Here is a 17289-nt window from a genome sequence, read left to right as displayed (position 1 = left end):
AAATTTATTAATGGGATTTCATCTTCAGAATCATATTCATTATCGAAAGAAGTAGAAAGAATTTTTTTCCAACACTTAGCTATCATTACAGGTTCTAAACTTTCCCAAACTTTCTTGGGACAAACTTATATGGGACAGAAGTAGATTTCTGTATTTCAATTTTGTGATTCTAATACAGTTTTGGTCCATAGGTTGGATTAGGGCAGTAACATTAGGCGGCATAAACATTGTAATGATTTGACCATCATCACTTATGAGTTCATCTTCAGGTGGATGACTTGGAGCATTGTCAAGCAAAAGAAGAGCTGTTTTACGAAGACCTTTTTGTTCAAGGTAGCATCTCACTTGAGGAATAAATTTTGTGTCGAACCATGTTTTGAAAATTGAGCAAGTCATCCAAGCTGATTTTGAAGAATCAGGAATGTGTTTATTTTTCAGGCAACGTGGATTTTTTGACTTTCCAATAACAAGAGGTCTTATTTTATGATCACCAGACGCATTCGTGCGCGCTAAAAATGTCAAACGTTGTTTACAAACTTTTCGGCCAGGCGCATTTTTTTCTTTGTTTGAAACGTAAGTTTTATCCGGAATCAGTTTCTAATATAAGCCTGTTTCATCCGCGTTGTAGATTTGATCCGGCGCTAGATTAAGCTGCTTTATTTTTTCTGCTAATTTGATTAAAAAAGGATCTACAAGTTCTTTTTGAGAAGACAACTTTTCACCACAAATTTTTATAAATCGAATTCCGTGTCTTTTTTTGAATTTTTGGAGCCAACCAGAACTAGCGGAAAAGTCATCTTTTTTATATATTTTTTTGTAAAAGTATTTAGCTTTGTTCTTTAAAATGGTACCATCAATCGGTATATTTTTTTTTCTGCCTTCTAAAAACCATTCATACAACATTTTTCCTAGCTTAAAGAATTCACCAGTGCGCATTGTTTTTCGTTTACCTATCCAGGTAAAAAAGTCATTTTTACACAGAAATAAACACTAATTATAAATTAATGTATGTACTTCTACTTACCTAGGCCACCAAATGAATTAGCATTAGTAGAACTAAGTTTTTGACTCTGTTTTTTTATAGAGGAAATTGTAGACTTTGCAATACCATACTTCTTTGCTAAAACTGAACTGCAGACTCCTTTTTTTAATTCATCTAGAATTTCTAACTTTTCTTTTAGAGTTAAAAATTTTCTAATATTTCCAGTCATTTTTACTTATTAGGAAATTGAAAGACTACGATATTATTGTTTTAACACTTCCAAATTACTGACAAAAAATGTAAAGCAATGTACAGAAATGCAAATATAGAAAGCAAAACAAAAAAAAAACAACTCCAATTGTAACGGTTTTACAATAAGGAAAAAAACATGTGGTTGATTTACAAAAAATATTTTTTAGGGTCACTATTTAGAGTTACAAAATTGTTTTGGGTCACTATTTAGAATACGCAAAATTCAAATGGTTGGGTCACTATATTGGGAGGTCACTTTACTGGATGGTCACTATATCGCGACTCCCCTGTATATGCATGTAATACTATCGATTAAAAAATCATATTTAGTCATTTAATTGCAAATTAAAAGTAGAAAACCTTGAACATGGTAATATATACTTTAATATAAAAGTATAATATAATAGTATAATACTTTTATATAAAAGTCTATAAGAATTGATGTAATTTTCTTCTTAATTTCCTATAATACTCGTATGTATATGAATATAGGTAAAATTTTTGATTTTACCCAATGTTCGCAGCTGATAACTTGTTTCGAGATCCTAGAGCTGAATTTTGTTTTCGATAGTGTGTTAACACAAGAAGCGCCTTCTCTATATATGTGATTATATGCCCCCAGTACTTTGGTTTATAAATATTTGCAGATACTTGCAATTAGAAAACATACGGCTCGATGTATGCTGAACAATCCTAAATAAATTTTTTTTATTAAATTTAAATTTGAAATATTTCGAATCAAGTATTGCAATATAACAAGTACTCTTTTTAATCAAATTATCGTTAATATTCGGGAATTTTATATTTACATGATTAAATTGTAATTTAAGCTTAAATTTAGTTTTTTATGCTAAATTTTTAATGCTCTTCTGCACTTGAATAATCAACTGAATTTTTTAAAATGTAATAGTGTGTTGTATTTGTACACGAAATTAATTAATATACTTTCTAGAACACAAAAACTCTAAAATGTAAAAACAGGAAGGAGACAACATGTGCACGATCGGTTATATACTGACCACATTTGATTTCTTTTTGTTTACATTTTACTCACAGCTGCATAAATTTGATTAATGTATTAATATACAAAATGGAAATTAATTTATTATTTTATTTATTGTTTTCAAATTTTTACGATTTAAATTTCTAAACTTTGAAGAAGATCATTGCATTCAATTAGAAAACAATCAATTATATTTATCATTCAATTTTAAATTAAATTATCACAATATATTATTGCAGTTGACATTACAAAAGAAAAAAAATTATAATTTGAAAAAAAAGTATACTAACTTTTATAAAAAAAAATAAGAGTATTATAGAGTAGTGTAGAATTATGACAGAATCTTTAGAATAAAATTTGTATATAATGTATAACAAGAAAATGGGAGGCTAACGTACAAATATGCATACAGATGTATATTGCCATTCACAGTGCCGGCTCTAGGTTTGCATTAGTATAATATTTTGATGAAAAACTAATTTTGGACGCGCGTTTTTATCGATGAATTAATATAAAAATTTTTAATTTTTGACTTATCCGATTAGGAATATGTAGAAAAAACTTGTAGAAAAATTATGATCTTCTTCTTCAACATGACCTTAATTTTCAACAAATTTACTCTAAATTTTTTAATAATATTCTGTTCTATTCTGTTCTATGAATATACAAAAATAGAGTTTCGACATATTAAAATAGTCAAAAACGTTATTCTACAGATATTTTCTTTCCAATATCTAAATACACGAAATATAAAATTATCTAAACACACGAGCAGATAAAATTAATTTTAAATTATAAAAAAAATATATTAATGAGTACCTTTGTGGAATACAATTATTATCGTAATTAGTATTTATTTTTCTAACTCAAGCTAAATTAATAACTTTTTAGTCATTTGAATAAACAATAATTGTTAATGCTATCATAGAATTAGAATGTTTCAAAACACATTTCATGTTTGTATATAAAATATAGGCCAATTTTTCTCACACTATAATAAGAAAAGTTAGATTTTTTTCAAATACTTAAATGGATGAGTAATTTTTTATTAAATACAACATGAAGAAAATTCAAAATTTTATTTGCTAATTCGATTAAACCACAGATTTTCTACATTAATATTAATTCATAATTCTGAATTTTCTATATCAAAACTTTCTACTAGGATCAGAAACATATTCCAAATTTCCTGCCAAAAAAAATGTACAGTCCAAATATATTACTACACCGTAATGCATGCCAAACAAAAATTTTCTGGAATATAACAAATTCTCGAGCAAAAATTAATTTTTTCTCAAATTCCTGTAAGATAAATTTTATATTACCTGAAAATACTTAATGGTATAGGAATATTTTTTCACATGTTATAAAAATATTCGACCCTAGTTTTACAAAAGTATAACAAAATCCTAAATTCTAAAACTAAAGCAAATAATTCAAATTAAAAATTTACAATTTTTATAATAAAAAAATTTTCAGCGCGTTTTTTTTCTACAAATACTCTCTTTTTTTTTTGTCTCCACATTATTCAAATGCAAACGAGTGATGATCTTTCAAATGAATGATGGCACATGACACTAAAGTAAAATGTAAATAAATGCAAAAACCTCTCGAGAATAAGCTATTTAACGATGGTAAGTAGATATGCATATATATGTATATATAGTATTAATATGAAAAGGTCTTTTAAAGGACAAAAAACAAAATAGGAACGTATCAAAATTTTCCTTTTCTATATTTTGTTTATTTTATATTACCTACTATGGAGGACATTATAAAAAGAAAATTTTAATAATATTCAAAATGATTATAGCTAGTTATTAAAAAAAGAAGATGAAATAAAAATAAATATTTATTCAAAATTGTTTTGTTTGATGTTAAATAATATAAAGGTAATTTATATTTGCATATTTATTGCAAAATTATTTTTATTCTTATTCCCTTAAACTGTTATAAATATTTATTAAAGATTATTGTGAAAATTAATAACTAATATAAAAGTCTAATTATAATAGAATTCAACAAAATATACATTTTAGTTATAAGATATACGAAAAATGCATTCGTAAAGCATTACAACCGGTATTTTAACAATAAATTTTTATTAAATAAATAGTGAAATTATTTCGAAATTGAATAAATATTATTAAAGATAGCTATTGTTGAAAGATATTAAATATTAATAAATTGAGTTTGCTTAAACAACTAGGGTAAAGAAAATATTTCAAAGTATACAATGCACTTCATTATCTAATATTTTCTCTGCAATTATTCTAAAATTTAAAAACGGGACTTAAACAAAAAAGTTCTGTTATTGACTTTTTATTTATCACTAAATATGCACATATATACTCACATACACAAATACGTATTTTATGTATAAATCATATTGTTTAATAGCTCCGTATGTGTACCTTAAGCACTATAAGAAAATAAACCTATAATATCTTGCAATAAAGTGTAAATATTTATTCTTATAGAAATATAAACAGGAAAAACTTAAAAGTAATAAATAAAAAATATTTAAATGTTACTGAAATACATTTTAAGTATAGGGTACGTGAAAAAAAGAAAGAATAAAAAAAATTAATTTAAACAAAATTAAACAAACAAATAATTTTCGTTGCACTAATAGAACGTAAATTCAGAAATTTATACCATATGAAATCATGACCTCTCACACTGTAAAAATAATCTTAACTTATAAAATATGGTAAGCAATGACATTCGTCACAGTAAAGCGAATTTCAAATATCAATAATAAAGTAAAAATGTTCTCAAAGATAAGCCATTACTATTTGTTACCACAGAAATAATATCGTTTTAAAATTTAATTTATACAATTTTTTAAAGGATTTTATTAAATAATAATATTGAATATAGTAACTTACATAAAAATCATTTTAAAGATTTCCCAGTATCTTCTTACAAAACCCATTTTTTTTTTTAAACTTCTATTTCAGTCAAAGTAACTGTTGCAATCTAAATTTTTCTTCCTGTTATCAATTTTTTAATTGAATTCTCTTAAAAATTACGTGAATTTAAAAAAGACGGTTTTTCTTTTTTACTAATATTTTAATTTCTCTAAATCACTTTAAATTTTTTTTGGTTTAATGCGGTATTATGATAATTTTTTTCTTATAAATTATTACAAAATTTTTAAATAAAAGTTATGAGTAAAATTTAAAATTCAAAATTATAAAAATTTCTTTATATTAAATCAGAAAATAAAATTTTACTTATTATATAAATAATTACTATTTTTCTTATTATATTTTAATTATATTATTCTAATAAATATTATAATTTTCATGCAATTATCTTGTACTTGGTGGTTGGAAATGTGTAACGTAAATAAATCTTGTTAAAGAATAAACGTTTTTCCATATAATTTTTAAATTCTTAAAATTTTTTTTATATTTTTTACTTTTGTTTGATGTAGATGTTTAACCGCACGATATTATTTTTTATTTTATTAATTTATTTTATTAATTTACTTTTCTTTTATACTTTATAAACGTTTTAAGCGTTAAACACATCCATCCATGGAGAACGATTAACTCCAACTGAATTTAAATACAAAACTTTTTTTGGAAAATATTTAATATAAAAAAAAAATTTATTCGAAACCGAATAGAATTTTCACATATAAAAAAATACATACATATAGGTACAATGTGTGAGACATGCACGTTCATTTATGTGTACATATTATGTATGAGTACTCTTATATATTATATAAAGTATTATCATAATGTGTTTCTTTATTTTTAAATATACATATATATATAATATATATTATAATATATACATAAATATATTTTATAAATTTTCATGATAAAAGTTTATATTTTGTTTTTCCTATTTTTCCGCATCAATCGTGCTCATTTCTTGTTATAATGAAAGTTTTTTTCTATATACCTATATGCATATAATAACGTATGTCAGTATATATGTATGTTCATATGTATTTATATAAAGCAAAGTGCTTAGTATATCACATCTATGTGTATAGTCTAAAAAATCTGAATCTCTGCTTTTCTTTTAATATAAATATCTATATAATATACTCATAGTTGCAATATAACAATATAGTAACTTATATACTATGCAGAATGAGATTAACGACTAAACGAGCACGTTATAAAAATGTAAATGATAAGAAAGCTGAAAAATCAAATTGTCTTGGCTATATTTAATTATAATGGACATTGTATAAAGATGCTTTAATTATATTAATATACACTATATCTATCTGTTATATTTTTATATATAATATAATTTATTAAAACATTTAAATACTTGTTTTCTCGTTGTGTTGTTGTTAGTGAATAAGTAAAGTACAATAATAATATGATAATTCCGTTTTTCTCTTCTCTTTTAGTAAATTTATTTTCCTCTCAAACTTTCTCAAATAATATGTAGTATGCCTACATGTACTTTATGTGTACATAAAGAATAATTACATGTATATGTATAAGAATAAGTGTATTCTGTATGAATTATGTGTAATATTATATAGGTACATAAAATATATCTCTAGGTTGAAATCATGTTTCATATTTTATATCAACACTAAATAAAACTGCGGGTCAACATTTATTTTATATAAAATACAATAAGATATTATGTATATAAAATATACAAACTTGTATACATACATCTTATTTTATTAACGGAATTATATGTAATTGAAACTTGTATATTGTTATACTGCAAAGACAACACCATCAAATTAAACATATGTTTCCAAGTTTTTAAAATGAAAAGAAAAAGTAAAAATGTTGATTAAGCTTTTTAATACATTAAAATTAAAGAAAGCTTTTGTTTATGTTTGATGGAGTGAAATGAAAGTGAATTTTATCTTAAAGAATTTTACTGACATTTAGAATTTTTTTTTATAAACCAGTTACATTATTTGGCTGTATTTGCTTTAAAGATATTAATAAAAACAGAAAAATTTGTCGAAATTCTACTTAAAAATAAAATTTGAACCTAGCATTTTAAATTTAAATTGTTAATTAACTTATCAAATTTTAGTAATTAATTAAATTAACTTATAAAATAAATGTGTATGTAAATTTTATACCGTTACATAACTTACCTAAATGAAACTTCCTCTTTCCGCTTAAAAGTATAAAATTCACGTACACCATTACGTATTATGTCATATTTATTTTGATAGTACTACCGTGTCTAATAAACTGCACGCATTTCGATTCATTGAACTAATTATTTTAATTTTGTTTTTAGTAGCTATTTAAAATTATTATTATAGATGATTATGGACCAAATGCAGTCTTCTATTTCAGTTCAAGAAATACACGTTTTAATAATTTTTAATCAATTATTTTCGCTTTTAGCAAATTGCCGTTCAAACTAATTTTGGGATTATATTGTAAACTAATTGGTTATCAAAGAAAATAATGAACTTCTTTTGCCTTTTTTTTTAAAATAAATTAACATAAAAACATGTTTTCAATTCCAAAATTAAAACTAAAAATAACTTTAAATAATATAAATGTCATTGAAAAAAAAAAAGATTATCGTAAATTACGACCTACAACATAATTTGCTTGTGTGAACGCAGTCGCATGTAAACAGATGATATTTGTCAAATTATATATCGTAAGATCTGGTATATGACAGTTTATGAGTTTGATAAACAACATTAATTCCTTTTGAAGAAATGAAATATAAGTTTTCACTTCAAGTTTTTGTTTTTTTCTAAAAAAATAAATTAAAAATGTTCGTTTGTAAATATTTCGTCATAAATTTCTGCATTTCAGTATTTTATTTATCCACTTCATTGATTGCAGCTTATGAAAACAATGTAAGTGTTAAGAAATATAAGTTAAACATACTTAAGGGTATTTTTATATCATTAATTCTTTCAATTTTATACAAAGCTACCGCAAGAATATGTTGAATCCGTCCAAACTTCAACACATACAAATAACTGGGCAGTATTAGTTGATGCATCAAGATTCTGGTTTAACTATAGGCATGTTGCAAATGTACTTTCAATTTATCGTTCTGTGAAACGTTTAGGAATCCCAGATAGTCATATAATATTAATGATTGCCGATGATATGGCCTGTAATCCGAGAAACCCACATCCTGGTTTCGTTTATAATAATGCAAATCAGCACATAAATGTGTATGGTGATGATGTAGAAGTCGATTATCGTGGCTATGAGGTAAGGACTATTATTTGTGGTGATCAAAAAAATTTAAATAAAATTTTTAGGTTACTGTTGAAAATTTTGTCAGGTTATTAACAGGAAGAACACAAAATGGTACTGCTAGTTCAAAAAAATTGTTAACAGATGCTGGAAGCAATATTTTAATTTATTTAACCGGTCATGGTGGGGATGGTTTTTTGAAGTTTCAAGATTGTGAGGAAATAACAAATCAAGAACTTGCAGATGCTGTTGAACAAATGTGGGAAAAAAGAAGGTAAAAACTGTAATTTCTTAACTTAATGTTAAAGTATGAATTTCGTAAAACTTTAAGGTATAATGAAATATTCTTAATGGTTGATACATGTCAAGCTGCGTCGCTCTATGAGAAATTTACGTCACCAAATATTTTAGCAGTAGCCAGTAGTTTAGTCGGAGAAGATTCACTTTCAGTATTTTTTTAAATTAATATTTGTGTATACTGAACTCATCTGATTTAATTTTTAGCATCACGTTGATCCATCAATTGGTGTTTACATGATAGATCGTTATACATACTATGCTTTAGAGTTTTTAGAAAAAGTACAACCCAAAAGTAATAAAACAATGGCAGAATTTGTAAGAAATTATGTTCCATTTTCATTTGTTTTTCTTTCTTTTAATTTTGTTGTTTTCAGTTACGAGTATGTCCTAAAAGAGTTTGTATATCAACCGTTGGAGTTAGGTACGATTTATATAACCGTGATCCAAGCAAGGTACCTATTACAGATTTCTTTGGTTCAATTAGACCAACACAAATAGTAAGAGATCACATAAACATAACGCTGATAAATGAAGAGTAAGTAAGAAAAACTTTAAATTCAGTAATGCTAATGCAATTTTAGGAATTTGAAGAGAATTTCAAATTAAAAAATTGTCTAAACATTTTAAAATGAGAATTAATTAAGCTCTTTAGATAATTCTGTTATTAGTTTTATGCATATTTGTAAAACTATTTATTTATTAGCTATTTAGTTATAAGAAATATTCTACTTTTGAATGCGGAGCAAAGTAAAATTCACGTAGACAGAAGAAATAAATAGATAATCGACGAAATAAATAGATAAATAAGAAAGACAGAAATAAATAGATAATCGAAAATATAAATTTTTTTATTAATAAGACGAGAAAGAAGGTTTTTTAACAATTAGGTTTTTGCAAAAACTTAATTTGACAATAGCACAAACAAGCCAAAAATTGCTAATGTACCAAAAATTCAAATAATGTGCCAAAATATATTTGCATAAATAATAATTAGACATTATTAATTTAAATATGTATTTAAAATTGAATTTATTATATAACTTGAGTTTTTTCAGGGATTTGCTGGAAGATCTTCATCACTCTCATCCAGTTCCACGAGAGTTCAACTACTTCTTTGAACCTGAATTTCCTAGTGAAATGTTTATCAAATCTGATAAGCATTAGAACGACTTAGCTACAAATTTTAATATATCCAAAGACTTAAAAATTAAATCACGTTATAGTTAACTTTTCTTTTTTAAGTTAGTATGTAAATTTATGAACAAAGAAAAATAAACACTCATATTCAAGAAATTTTTATTAATTTTTTTAAAATTATATTCTTAAAATTTTATGTATTGTTTTTAAAATTGGGTGCTTGTCGCCACAGACACCCTTAATATCATCTCCATCAAGGGACCAAAGCATCGCTCCTCCCAAATTTTTGTTTTTTAAATATTTAACTTTAGATTCCACTGATATCTCATTGTCATAACTTAACCACTGATTGCCTCTAACAGCATACGGAACATTTTCACCAACGCACCAGCACTTTTCCCAATGATGTGCTTTAAACTCTTCACATATTTCCAAATATGTCAACACTCCTGATTCTTTCGAATAAGGACCAGCCATACCAGGACCATTCGCTGGGGATCCAACTGCATTTGAATTTGGATTCGATAAAGACCACGTTCGTCCATAAACTGGGATTCCTAAAATTAGTTTACTGGGTGAAGCTCCATTTGCTATCCAGTTATTAACTGTGGCATCCTTTAAAACATATTTTGTGTAAGTAAACTTATTAGAAATACAGTTTAATAAAAATATTCATATTTAAATTAACTTACATAACAAGAAAATGGAGCGTTATGACCCGTAACGGCTTCCCAAGATCCATGATAATCATACGTCATTAAATTAATGAAATCTAAATATTTATTCATATTTTTCACATCATATGCAGTAGATATTAGAGAAACATCAGCACCAACTGCTGCTGATATTATAAATCCTCTTGGACTTGATTCTCGCAGTTCTTTCAAAAATAATATATAATTTTCTTTGTCACTTCTTTGCTTTGGGTATTCCCAATCTAAATCAAAACCATCAAATCCCCAAGTTCGTACGAAATTTATAACCGATCCAACTAATCTACTGCGTTTGCATTTGGAGCTCATTATTTGAGAATATTTCTCTGAACCCTCATTCCAACCACCCATGGCAACAAGAAGCTTAACCTCAGGATTTTTCATTTTTAAATTAATAAAGTTCCGCAAACCACCTGAAATAGCAAATAATTAGTGTAGGTACTTAGGTAATGCACTTTAAAAGGTAAAAATTCAAAGTTTAGAAAAGCTTCATTATGTTTACCATTGGTTATATCATTATTTTGATCCAAAACCTGAACATTGCCCTCAACATCAGCACCAATAAAACTGTATATAATATGTGTGTACAAAGACGGATTAATATTATCAATTTTCACTTGACCATTTCCATTTCTATAAGTGGCCCAACTTCCATAGTACCCAACAATTTTTTCTATACATTTTTTTTTAAATTTTAAATTGATTTCTTAATGTGTGTATGTGTACATAATATGTATGTGCATAAATATTCACAATATAAAACTTTTGAACTTACTTGCAGATGACATGTTTCTTAAAAAAGTTCTGTGTATGAAAGTATGTATGTAAGTATACTGCGATCTTAATCAAATTTTTTTAATAAAAAACGATAAATTTAATATAAACTAGACAGTCTGAAGTGTTATTCCCATATGAAATATAAAAACTGATGTGATACCCCTTTTATAGTCTCTCATGATTTTATGATTCACCAAACCAATATTTATTAAAGTTATTAGTGTTTAATTTATAGTGTTCGTTGCTTTATACTTTCCCCCGAAGGAATATAATAATTAAAGAAATCACTATCAAATTTGTGAAATTCGTACATTGTTCTAATTTTCCGGTATTTCCCAAAAAACGAATCTTTGAATGAAGAAAAAAATTTAGTTTTGACATTACTGGTATACATCAACACTATTTGTTTTCATCATCCATCTACTGGCGTATTTTTAAACTAGCTTTTTTTTCGCAAAAAAAAAATGTGTTTACGTTATTACGACAATTCAAATTTTCGTTATTTTAAATATTTAATTGTACATAATTTCTTTTGATATTTAACTACTTCATTAATTCATTGTTCACCCAAGGTATTTTGAAAGGTGAACCAAAGCCTATTGGAATAGGTTAGAATGATTTTCACTAGCAGGTTTACAAAAAAAATCCAGGTAAATATTTTTGGTAATATAATTTTTGTACACAAATAAAAAAAAATAATGTTGCGTATATATGCATTTGTTTAAATATACAGCTATTAACACAATAATAAGAGTAATTTTCATTCCATTTTTTTCACCTCTAATAGCTATTTTGGAGAAAAGTTCCTGATATTTCTGGATATACATGGACCAATAAATTATGGCAGATACGTCTATAAGAATTGTACATTCTTAATTGCTATTTTAATAAGTTCTGAATAAACGATCATCATAATTAAGCTCTACCTATTTAACTTTTGAAACTACAGCGAAAGCTAGAAAACGGTAAAAATTTTTATCAGAAAACAATACTTTAATAGAAAACAATAGTTTATTTTATTAATAATGCGATAATTATTTGGGTGTAGCACAAAAGTGTACATACATACTTGTGTTATTGAATATTGTTTTTTTATGTTTTACGCATGGGCACTATGCCAAGAGTAAATAATTCAAACAAAAGTGATTAAACTTTCTATTTTTTTTTAACAATTATTTTACATTAAAGCACGTTTTATTGCATTTAATATTGGGTATGGCTCGCCACATACTCCATAAACATCATCTCCATCAATAGACCAAACCATTATTCCTCCCAAACTATTTTCGTTTACATATTGAGCTTTAAGTTGCACAGATTGAACATTATCATAAGACAACCACTGATTACCTCTAAAGGCGTATGGAACTTTCTCACGATTATCCCAATATTTTGCCCAATCACGAAATGAATGAAATTCTTCACATATTTCCAAATATGTCATCATTCCTTTTTCTAAAGTATAACGGCCAGCCTTACCTATACCACTTGTTGATGCTCCAACTCCATGTGAATTTGAATTCGACAAAGTCCATGTCCGACCATAAATTGGAACTCCTAAAACCAATTTACTTGGTGAAGCTCCATTTCTTATCCAAGTTGATACTGTATTATCCTTTAAAAAAATTTACGAGGTTTTTTTTTAGCATATAATACATGCACATATATATATTTATATTCATACCAAGCTAGAAAACGGAGCATTATGACCTGTAACCGTATCCCATGATCCATGATAATCATATGTCATTAAATTGATGAAATCTAAATATTTATTCATATTTTTCACATCATATGCACTAGATATTAAATATGTGGCGGCACCAACTGCTGCTGACATTATAAATCCTCGTGGACTTGACTCTCGCAATTCTTTTAACAATGATATATAATTTCGATAATCATCAGAAGAGCCACCCCTTTGTGATGGATATTCCCAATCTAAATCAAATCCATCAAATCCCCATGTTTGTATAAAATTTATTATAGACTTAACTAATGTACTACGTAACGAATAAGATTTCATAATTCGCGAATAGTTTTCAGATCCTTCATTCCAACCACCCATGGCGACAAGAAGCTTTACATTAGGATTTCGTTTTTTCAAATTAATAAAATTTTGGAAACCACCTTTGAAAATATAGAAATATAAAAAAATTATGTGTGTAATTTTACCAGCTTATTTACAATAAGTTAACAAATTAAAAATATTCTTACCGTTGTCGATATCATTAAATGTGTCTAATACTTTAACATTACCATAACTGTCGGCTCCAATAAAACTGTATATGATATGTGTGCACAAATAAGGGTTAATGTTATTTACACTTACTTTACCATTTCCATTTCTATAAGTAGCCCAACTACCATAGTAACAAACAATTTTCTCTGTAAAATTTAATATTTTCATATATTTAAATTATAAAATTACCTTATTAAATAAAAATTTAAATATAATTTAATACATACTTTCTGATCTAGCAGAAGCCATTATTCCAATTAGTAATAGAAATACTATAATGGATGTAGAACTTTTCATTTTGAGTATTGAAAAATTCTACCGAAAATTAATGAAATTGAACTTAAGCAATTGCAAATGAATTGAAAACTCAGGAAATTTTTATTTTCGCAACGATATTTTATTCATATCGGTTATTTTATCTTATCAAGAATAAAAATTTTAAAAGGAAATTTTATCATAAATATGAAAAAAAAAGCGGATAAATTATATAAAACTTAATAAATTTTGTCATAAAAATTTTTTTTTGAAAATCATAGCTTAAGCTTAATCTTTAAATTTCATTAATCTATAATCCGTATTAAACTTATGAATACTAAGTATACATCTAAATATTATATAATTTCTCAATTTTAAAGTTTTTTTTTTGTATTAACTATTTTTAAAACATTTTCGCTATCCCCTTTTTATCTTATCACAGCTCTTTAGAGAGAAAATATCAGAAAATTGAAATGAATAATCGTCCAAGTTTTATAATTTTTCCAATAGTTTTTAAATTTCCTATATTTTCTTTGTGTAAATATTTATATGATGAGCACAAATTTACCCAATCTACAAAATTTTGTTGAATAGACAACAATACAGACATGGATTATGATATGTTTTCATATTGTAATCAGCTTCTCAGTGCAATTAAAACCAATTTCTTATTATAGAACATTTTTTATATTCTCCGCGTATATAGACCTAACAATTTTGATAATATTGTGGCATTACACATATTATTATTATTTTTTTTAATATTATAATTTTAAGTCATGGTTTTTTAAAGACGTCGGATATAAAAAATCCTTGTTTCCGCGATCTATGTTCATCTACTTCAGTTCTTACATAAAATATGTATATTATTCCGTATTATGATAAGCTTAATTGATAAAGTAATTGAATCAGTATCAACATATAAATCTTACACAGTTTACAATACTTACATTTTTAAATACTCCCTAAGCAAAACCATATTATGTGTATTCTATTATACGTCATTAATACAGAGCAATAGCTTAATAATATACATATATGTACAATAACAACAGGAATTTTTAAAGTATGAATTTTCGTAAACTAATATGATAAACTCTTATTCAATACTTATCAAAAAAGTTCACGTAATTTTCTGATACCCTTCCCTTCTACACCCCCTCTCAAAATATTTAAATTTTTGTCATAATTAAATTATTTTAAAAATACGTAATATTAAAGCTTTCATGAGCAATACCTAATGAATGAAGCTTTAACTCGTTTTTTAATAATTGGTAATTATTAACACATAGTTATGAATAATTAATTAGAACAAGTGGAACCAAAATTCTGAAAATTATTTGATAATAAGAGAATAATCGAAACTAAAATGAGTTTAAGAAATAAAAAATGTAGAAGAAATAAAAAAAACAGCATCAATAGAAAATATGAAAACAAAAGCCTCTTATCAAATCAGTCAAATTTTGGTCGGCATTGCGTTCAATTACATAGATTTATCAAATTTTATAGATAATTTCTAGAATTGGTATAATAAATTTTTTAATCCCATCTTTAAATAAAAAAAATTCTAAATGAATTTTCCGCATATGTTTACGTTAAAAAGCAATTTTTTGTAAAAAAAAACGTATAAAAACCAGGTATTCTATAGAATTTTAATTAAGAACGTTTTCAACTTTTCAAACGAAAACTTTTATTTTAAAATTATTATACAAAAAAAAAAAAAAAACAAAAAAAATGAAAACCATCATTTCATTCATTGTTTTGTTAACCATTTTTGGAACATCTGTTAATGCTGGTAAATCATAGAATATTTTTAATTTTATATATTTAATTAAAAACAAAATTACTTTCCTCGAATAACATTCGAATATAGCATTCTCTGGATGTGAATCACATGGACAAGGATATTGGGCTGATACTGAAGATTGTACTTTATTCCATATTTGCTACAAATTACCTGGGTAATTTTATAAAAGAAAAAATATTAATTTACTTGTATGTTATTGATGAAAATGTTTTCAAAAAATTTTAGAGCACCCTGGACTCATATCCCAATGAATTGCGCACCCGGAGATGCTTTTAATGCTAAATGGAGTTATTGTTCTAAAGATGCTGTGAAAACTTATTGTTAAAAGTTGAAAATGAATTAATTCACTTTTTTTTTCCTAAATTTTCATTTGATCGTAATCTCATTATTTTAAATAATAAAATCGAATTATTCAGTTGTTGGCCCTAAAATTATTGTACATATGAATAAAATATAGTCATTATTAAAATTAAATTAAATCTTTTATTATAAATGATTATCAAATATTACATAAAATTCTAAAATCCAAATAGATGGCAGTATGAAATTAGGAAAAGGGAACTGAATTATTTATTGCAAGTACTAAGATATGTTGCAAGATTTGACTAACTTTTGAAAAGTATCAGAAGACCTTATACACCAAAATTCTGCCCATATAAATGCGTTAAATGAAAAATAAGAACAATTGCATTTTATAATTGAATCAAAAAAAAATCAAAAACCTGGCTGAATCAATCAAAAACCTGGCTAAAAGCAACTGCTTCTAATGACTTACATACATTTTCCAAAAAATTTTTTTAATTTTTATATTTCTAGTAAATGGTAATTTGTAAACTGATCGTTCGTCAGATCAATTATGAATTTGTCGTGTCAAAAATGAAGCATGATTTGGATATTAAATATACGAGTATTAACTTATTTCAAAACTTTCCTTTACATAAATTGAAAGTGAAATAAACTTAAATATAGAACATATGCATAATGCGAAAAGGACATTGATGTAAGATATAAATAAAAGTTGATGAATGATATAAAAATATTAGAAACTATTAGTAGAGGATTAGAGCTTATTCTTCATATCCCGTTTCTCTAATAGATTAATATTTGCTATAAGCGCTATAAACGTTTTTTGTATGTTGCATATAAAAAAGTATTATTATAGACACGAATCATTTATTTTATAGTGGTTTTTTTTCATGATAATAATTTCTAATTTTTACGATAAAAATGTATAACTATGACAATAGCCAATACCTACCAATAGTAACATAATGAAATAAAATATATGTAGTATGTGGATCGGAATGTGGAACGTGTTATGGAGAAAAAATTATTAAAAATTCAAACCATTTGTTCAAGATACGTTATTAATAACAGACATAAAAGTTATAATCTGTTATGATGTTAATACATTAAAAAATATATGGTTTGAATCTTGAAATTAAAATCGTCGAAACTTCATTTCGTTTTATCTCTAGTCTCTAATTAATTTACTTTATTTACTTATTAATTTGAAATTGATAGAATAAAACAGACAGTTTAATTAAATTTAATTTAAGTCCACGCTTTGCTTTAAAATCAAAACAAGTAGTTTCGGTTAAATCAAGTTGAAAATTTACAATCACTTTTGTAAATA

At 25.3% G+C, this 17289-nt stretch overlaps 4 protein-coding genes across 4 annotated transcripts in view; 1 reads left to right on the top strand and 3 right to left on the bottom strand.

Annotated features, from left to right (window-relative positions):
- Positions 1-5792, bottom strand: part of LOC129610868 (esterase B1) — a 58650-nt gene extending 52858 nt beyond the window's left edge. The window contains exon 1 of the mRNA XM_055523637.1: positions 5129-5792. Coding sequence (XP_055379612.1) covers positions 5129-5175 — 47 coding nt within the window. The 5' untranslated portion in view covers positions 5176-5792. The remainder of the gene's footprint in view (positions 1-5128) is intronic.
- A 2105-nt stretch (positions 5793-7897) lies between these two features.
- Positions 7898-9989, top strand: LOC129611126 (putative GPI-anchor transamidase). The gene is made up of 7 exons (XM_055524091.1): positions 7898-8070; positions 8147-8437; positions 8488-8696; positions 8754-8871; positions 8927-9037; positions 9097-9257; positions 9778-9989. Exons 1-7 carry the CDS (start codon positions 7984-7986, stop codon positions 9884-9886), a joined length of 1086 nt encoding a protein of 361 aa, XP_055380066.1. The 5' UTR covers positions 7898-7983; the 3' UTR covers positions 9887-9989.
- On the bottom strand, positions 9946-11582 carry LOC129610867 (chitinase-3-like protein 1). The gene is made up of 5 exons (XM_055523636.1): positions 11348-11582; positions 11075-11245; positions 10552-10985; positions 10094-10474; positions 9946-9954 (listed from the first exon to the last, which is right to left on the bottom strand). The coding sequence occupies exons 1-5, from the start codon at positions 11358-11360 to the stop codon at positions 9946-9948; spliced, it is 1008 nt and encodes a 335-aa protein (XP_055379611.1). The 5' UTR covers positions 11361-11582.
- A 166-nt stretch (positions 11583-11748) lies between these two features.
- Positions 11749-13888, bottom strand: LOC129610866 (acidic mammalian chitinase-like). Its single transcript, XM_055523635.1, has 5 exons — positions 13819-13888; positions 13682-13737; positions 13034-13429; positions 12581-12964; positions 11749-11769 (listed from the first exon to the last, which is right to left on the bottom strand). Exons 1-5 carry the CDS (start codon positions 13886-13888, stop codon positions 11749-11751), a joined length of 927 nt encoding a protein of 308 aa, XP_055379610.1.
- Between the last annotated feature and the right edge of the window lie 3401 nt (positions 13889-17289).

Source organism: Condylostylus longicornis, unplaced genomic scaffold (genome assembly GCF_029603195.1).
Source record: "Condylostylus longicornis isolate FDR11 unplaced genomic scaffold, ASM2960319v2 ptg000048l, whole genome shotgun sequence".
Taxonomy (NCBI): Eukaryota; Metazoa; Arthropoda; class Insecta; order Diptera; family Dolichopodidae; genus Condylostylus; species Condylostylus longicornis.
This window is presented reverse-complemented; position numbering and strand designations above follow the sequence as displayed.

Excerpts from the sequence above, each read along its gene's own strand:
- LOC129611126 (XM_055524091.1), top strand. The coding sequence starts at position 7,984 with ATGTTCGTTTGTAAATATTTCGTCATAAATTTCTGCATTTCAGTATTT. Across the intron at positions 8,071-8,146 it reads TTGCAGCTTATGAAAACAAT|CTACCGCAAGAATATGTTGA; the intron begins GTAAGTGTTAAG and ends TTTTATACAAAG. Across the intron at positions 9,258-9,777 it reads ATAACGCTGATAAATGAAGA|GGATTTGCTGGAAGATCTTC; the intron begins GTAAGTAAGAAA and ends GAGTTTTTTCAG.
- LOC129610867 (XM_055523636.1), bottom strand. Across the intron at positions 10,986-11,074 it reads AAATAATGATATAACCAATG|GTGGTTTGCGGAACTTTATT; the intron begins GTAAACATAATG and ends TTGCTATTTCAG. Across the intron at positions 10,475-10,551 it reads ACGCTCCATTTTCTTGTTAT|GATGCCACAGTTAATAACTG; the intron begins GTAAGTTAATTT and ends TATGTTTTAAAG.
- LOC129610866 (XM_055523635.1), bottom strand. The coding sequence starts at position 13,888 with ATGAAAAGTTCTACATCCATTATAGTATTTCTATTACTAATTGGAATA. Across the intron at positions 13,430-13,681 it reads ATAGAAATGGAAATGGTAAA|CTTCTTGTCGCCATGGGTGG; the intron begins GTAAGTGTAAAT and ends CCTAATGTAAAG. Across the intron at positions 11,770-12,580 it reads ATGGAGATGATGTTTATGGA|ATGGATGATGAAAACAAATA; the intron begins GTATGTGGCGAG and ends ATACGCCAGTAG.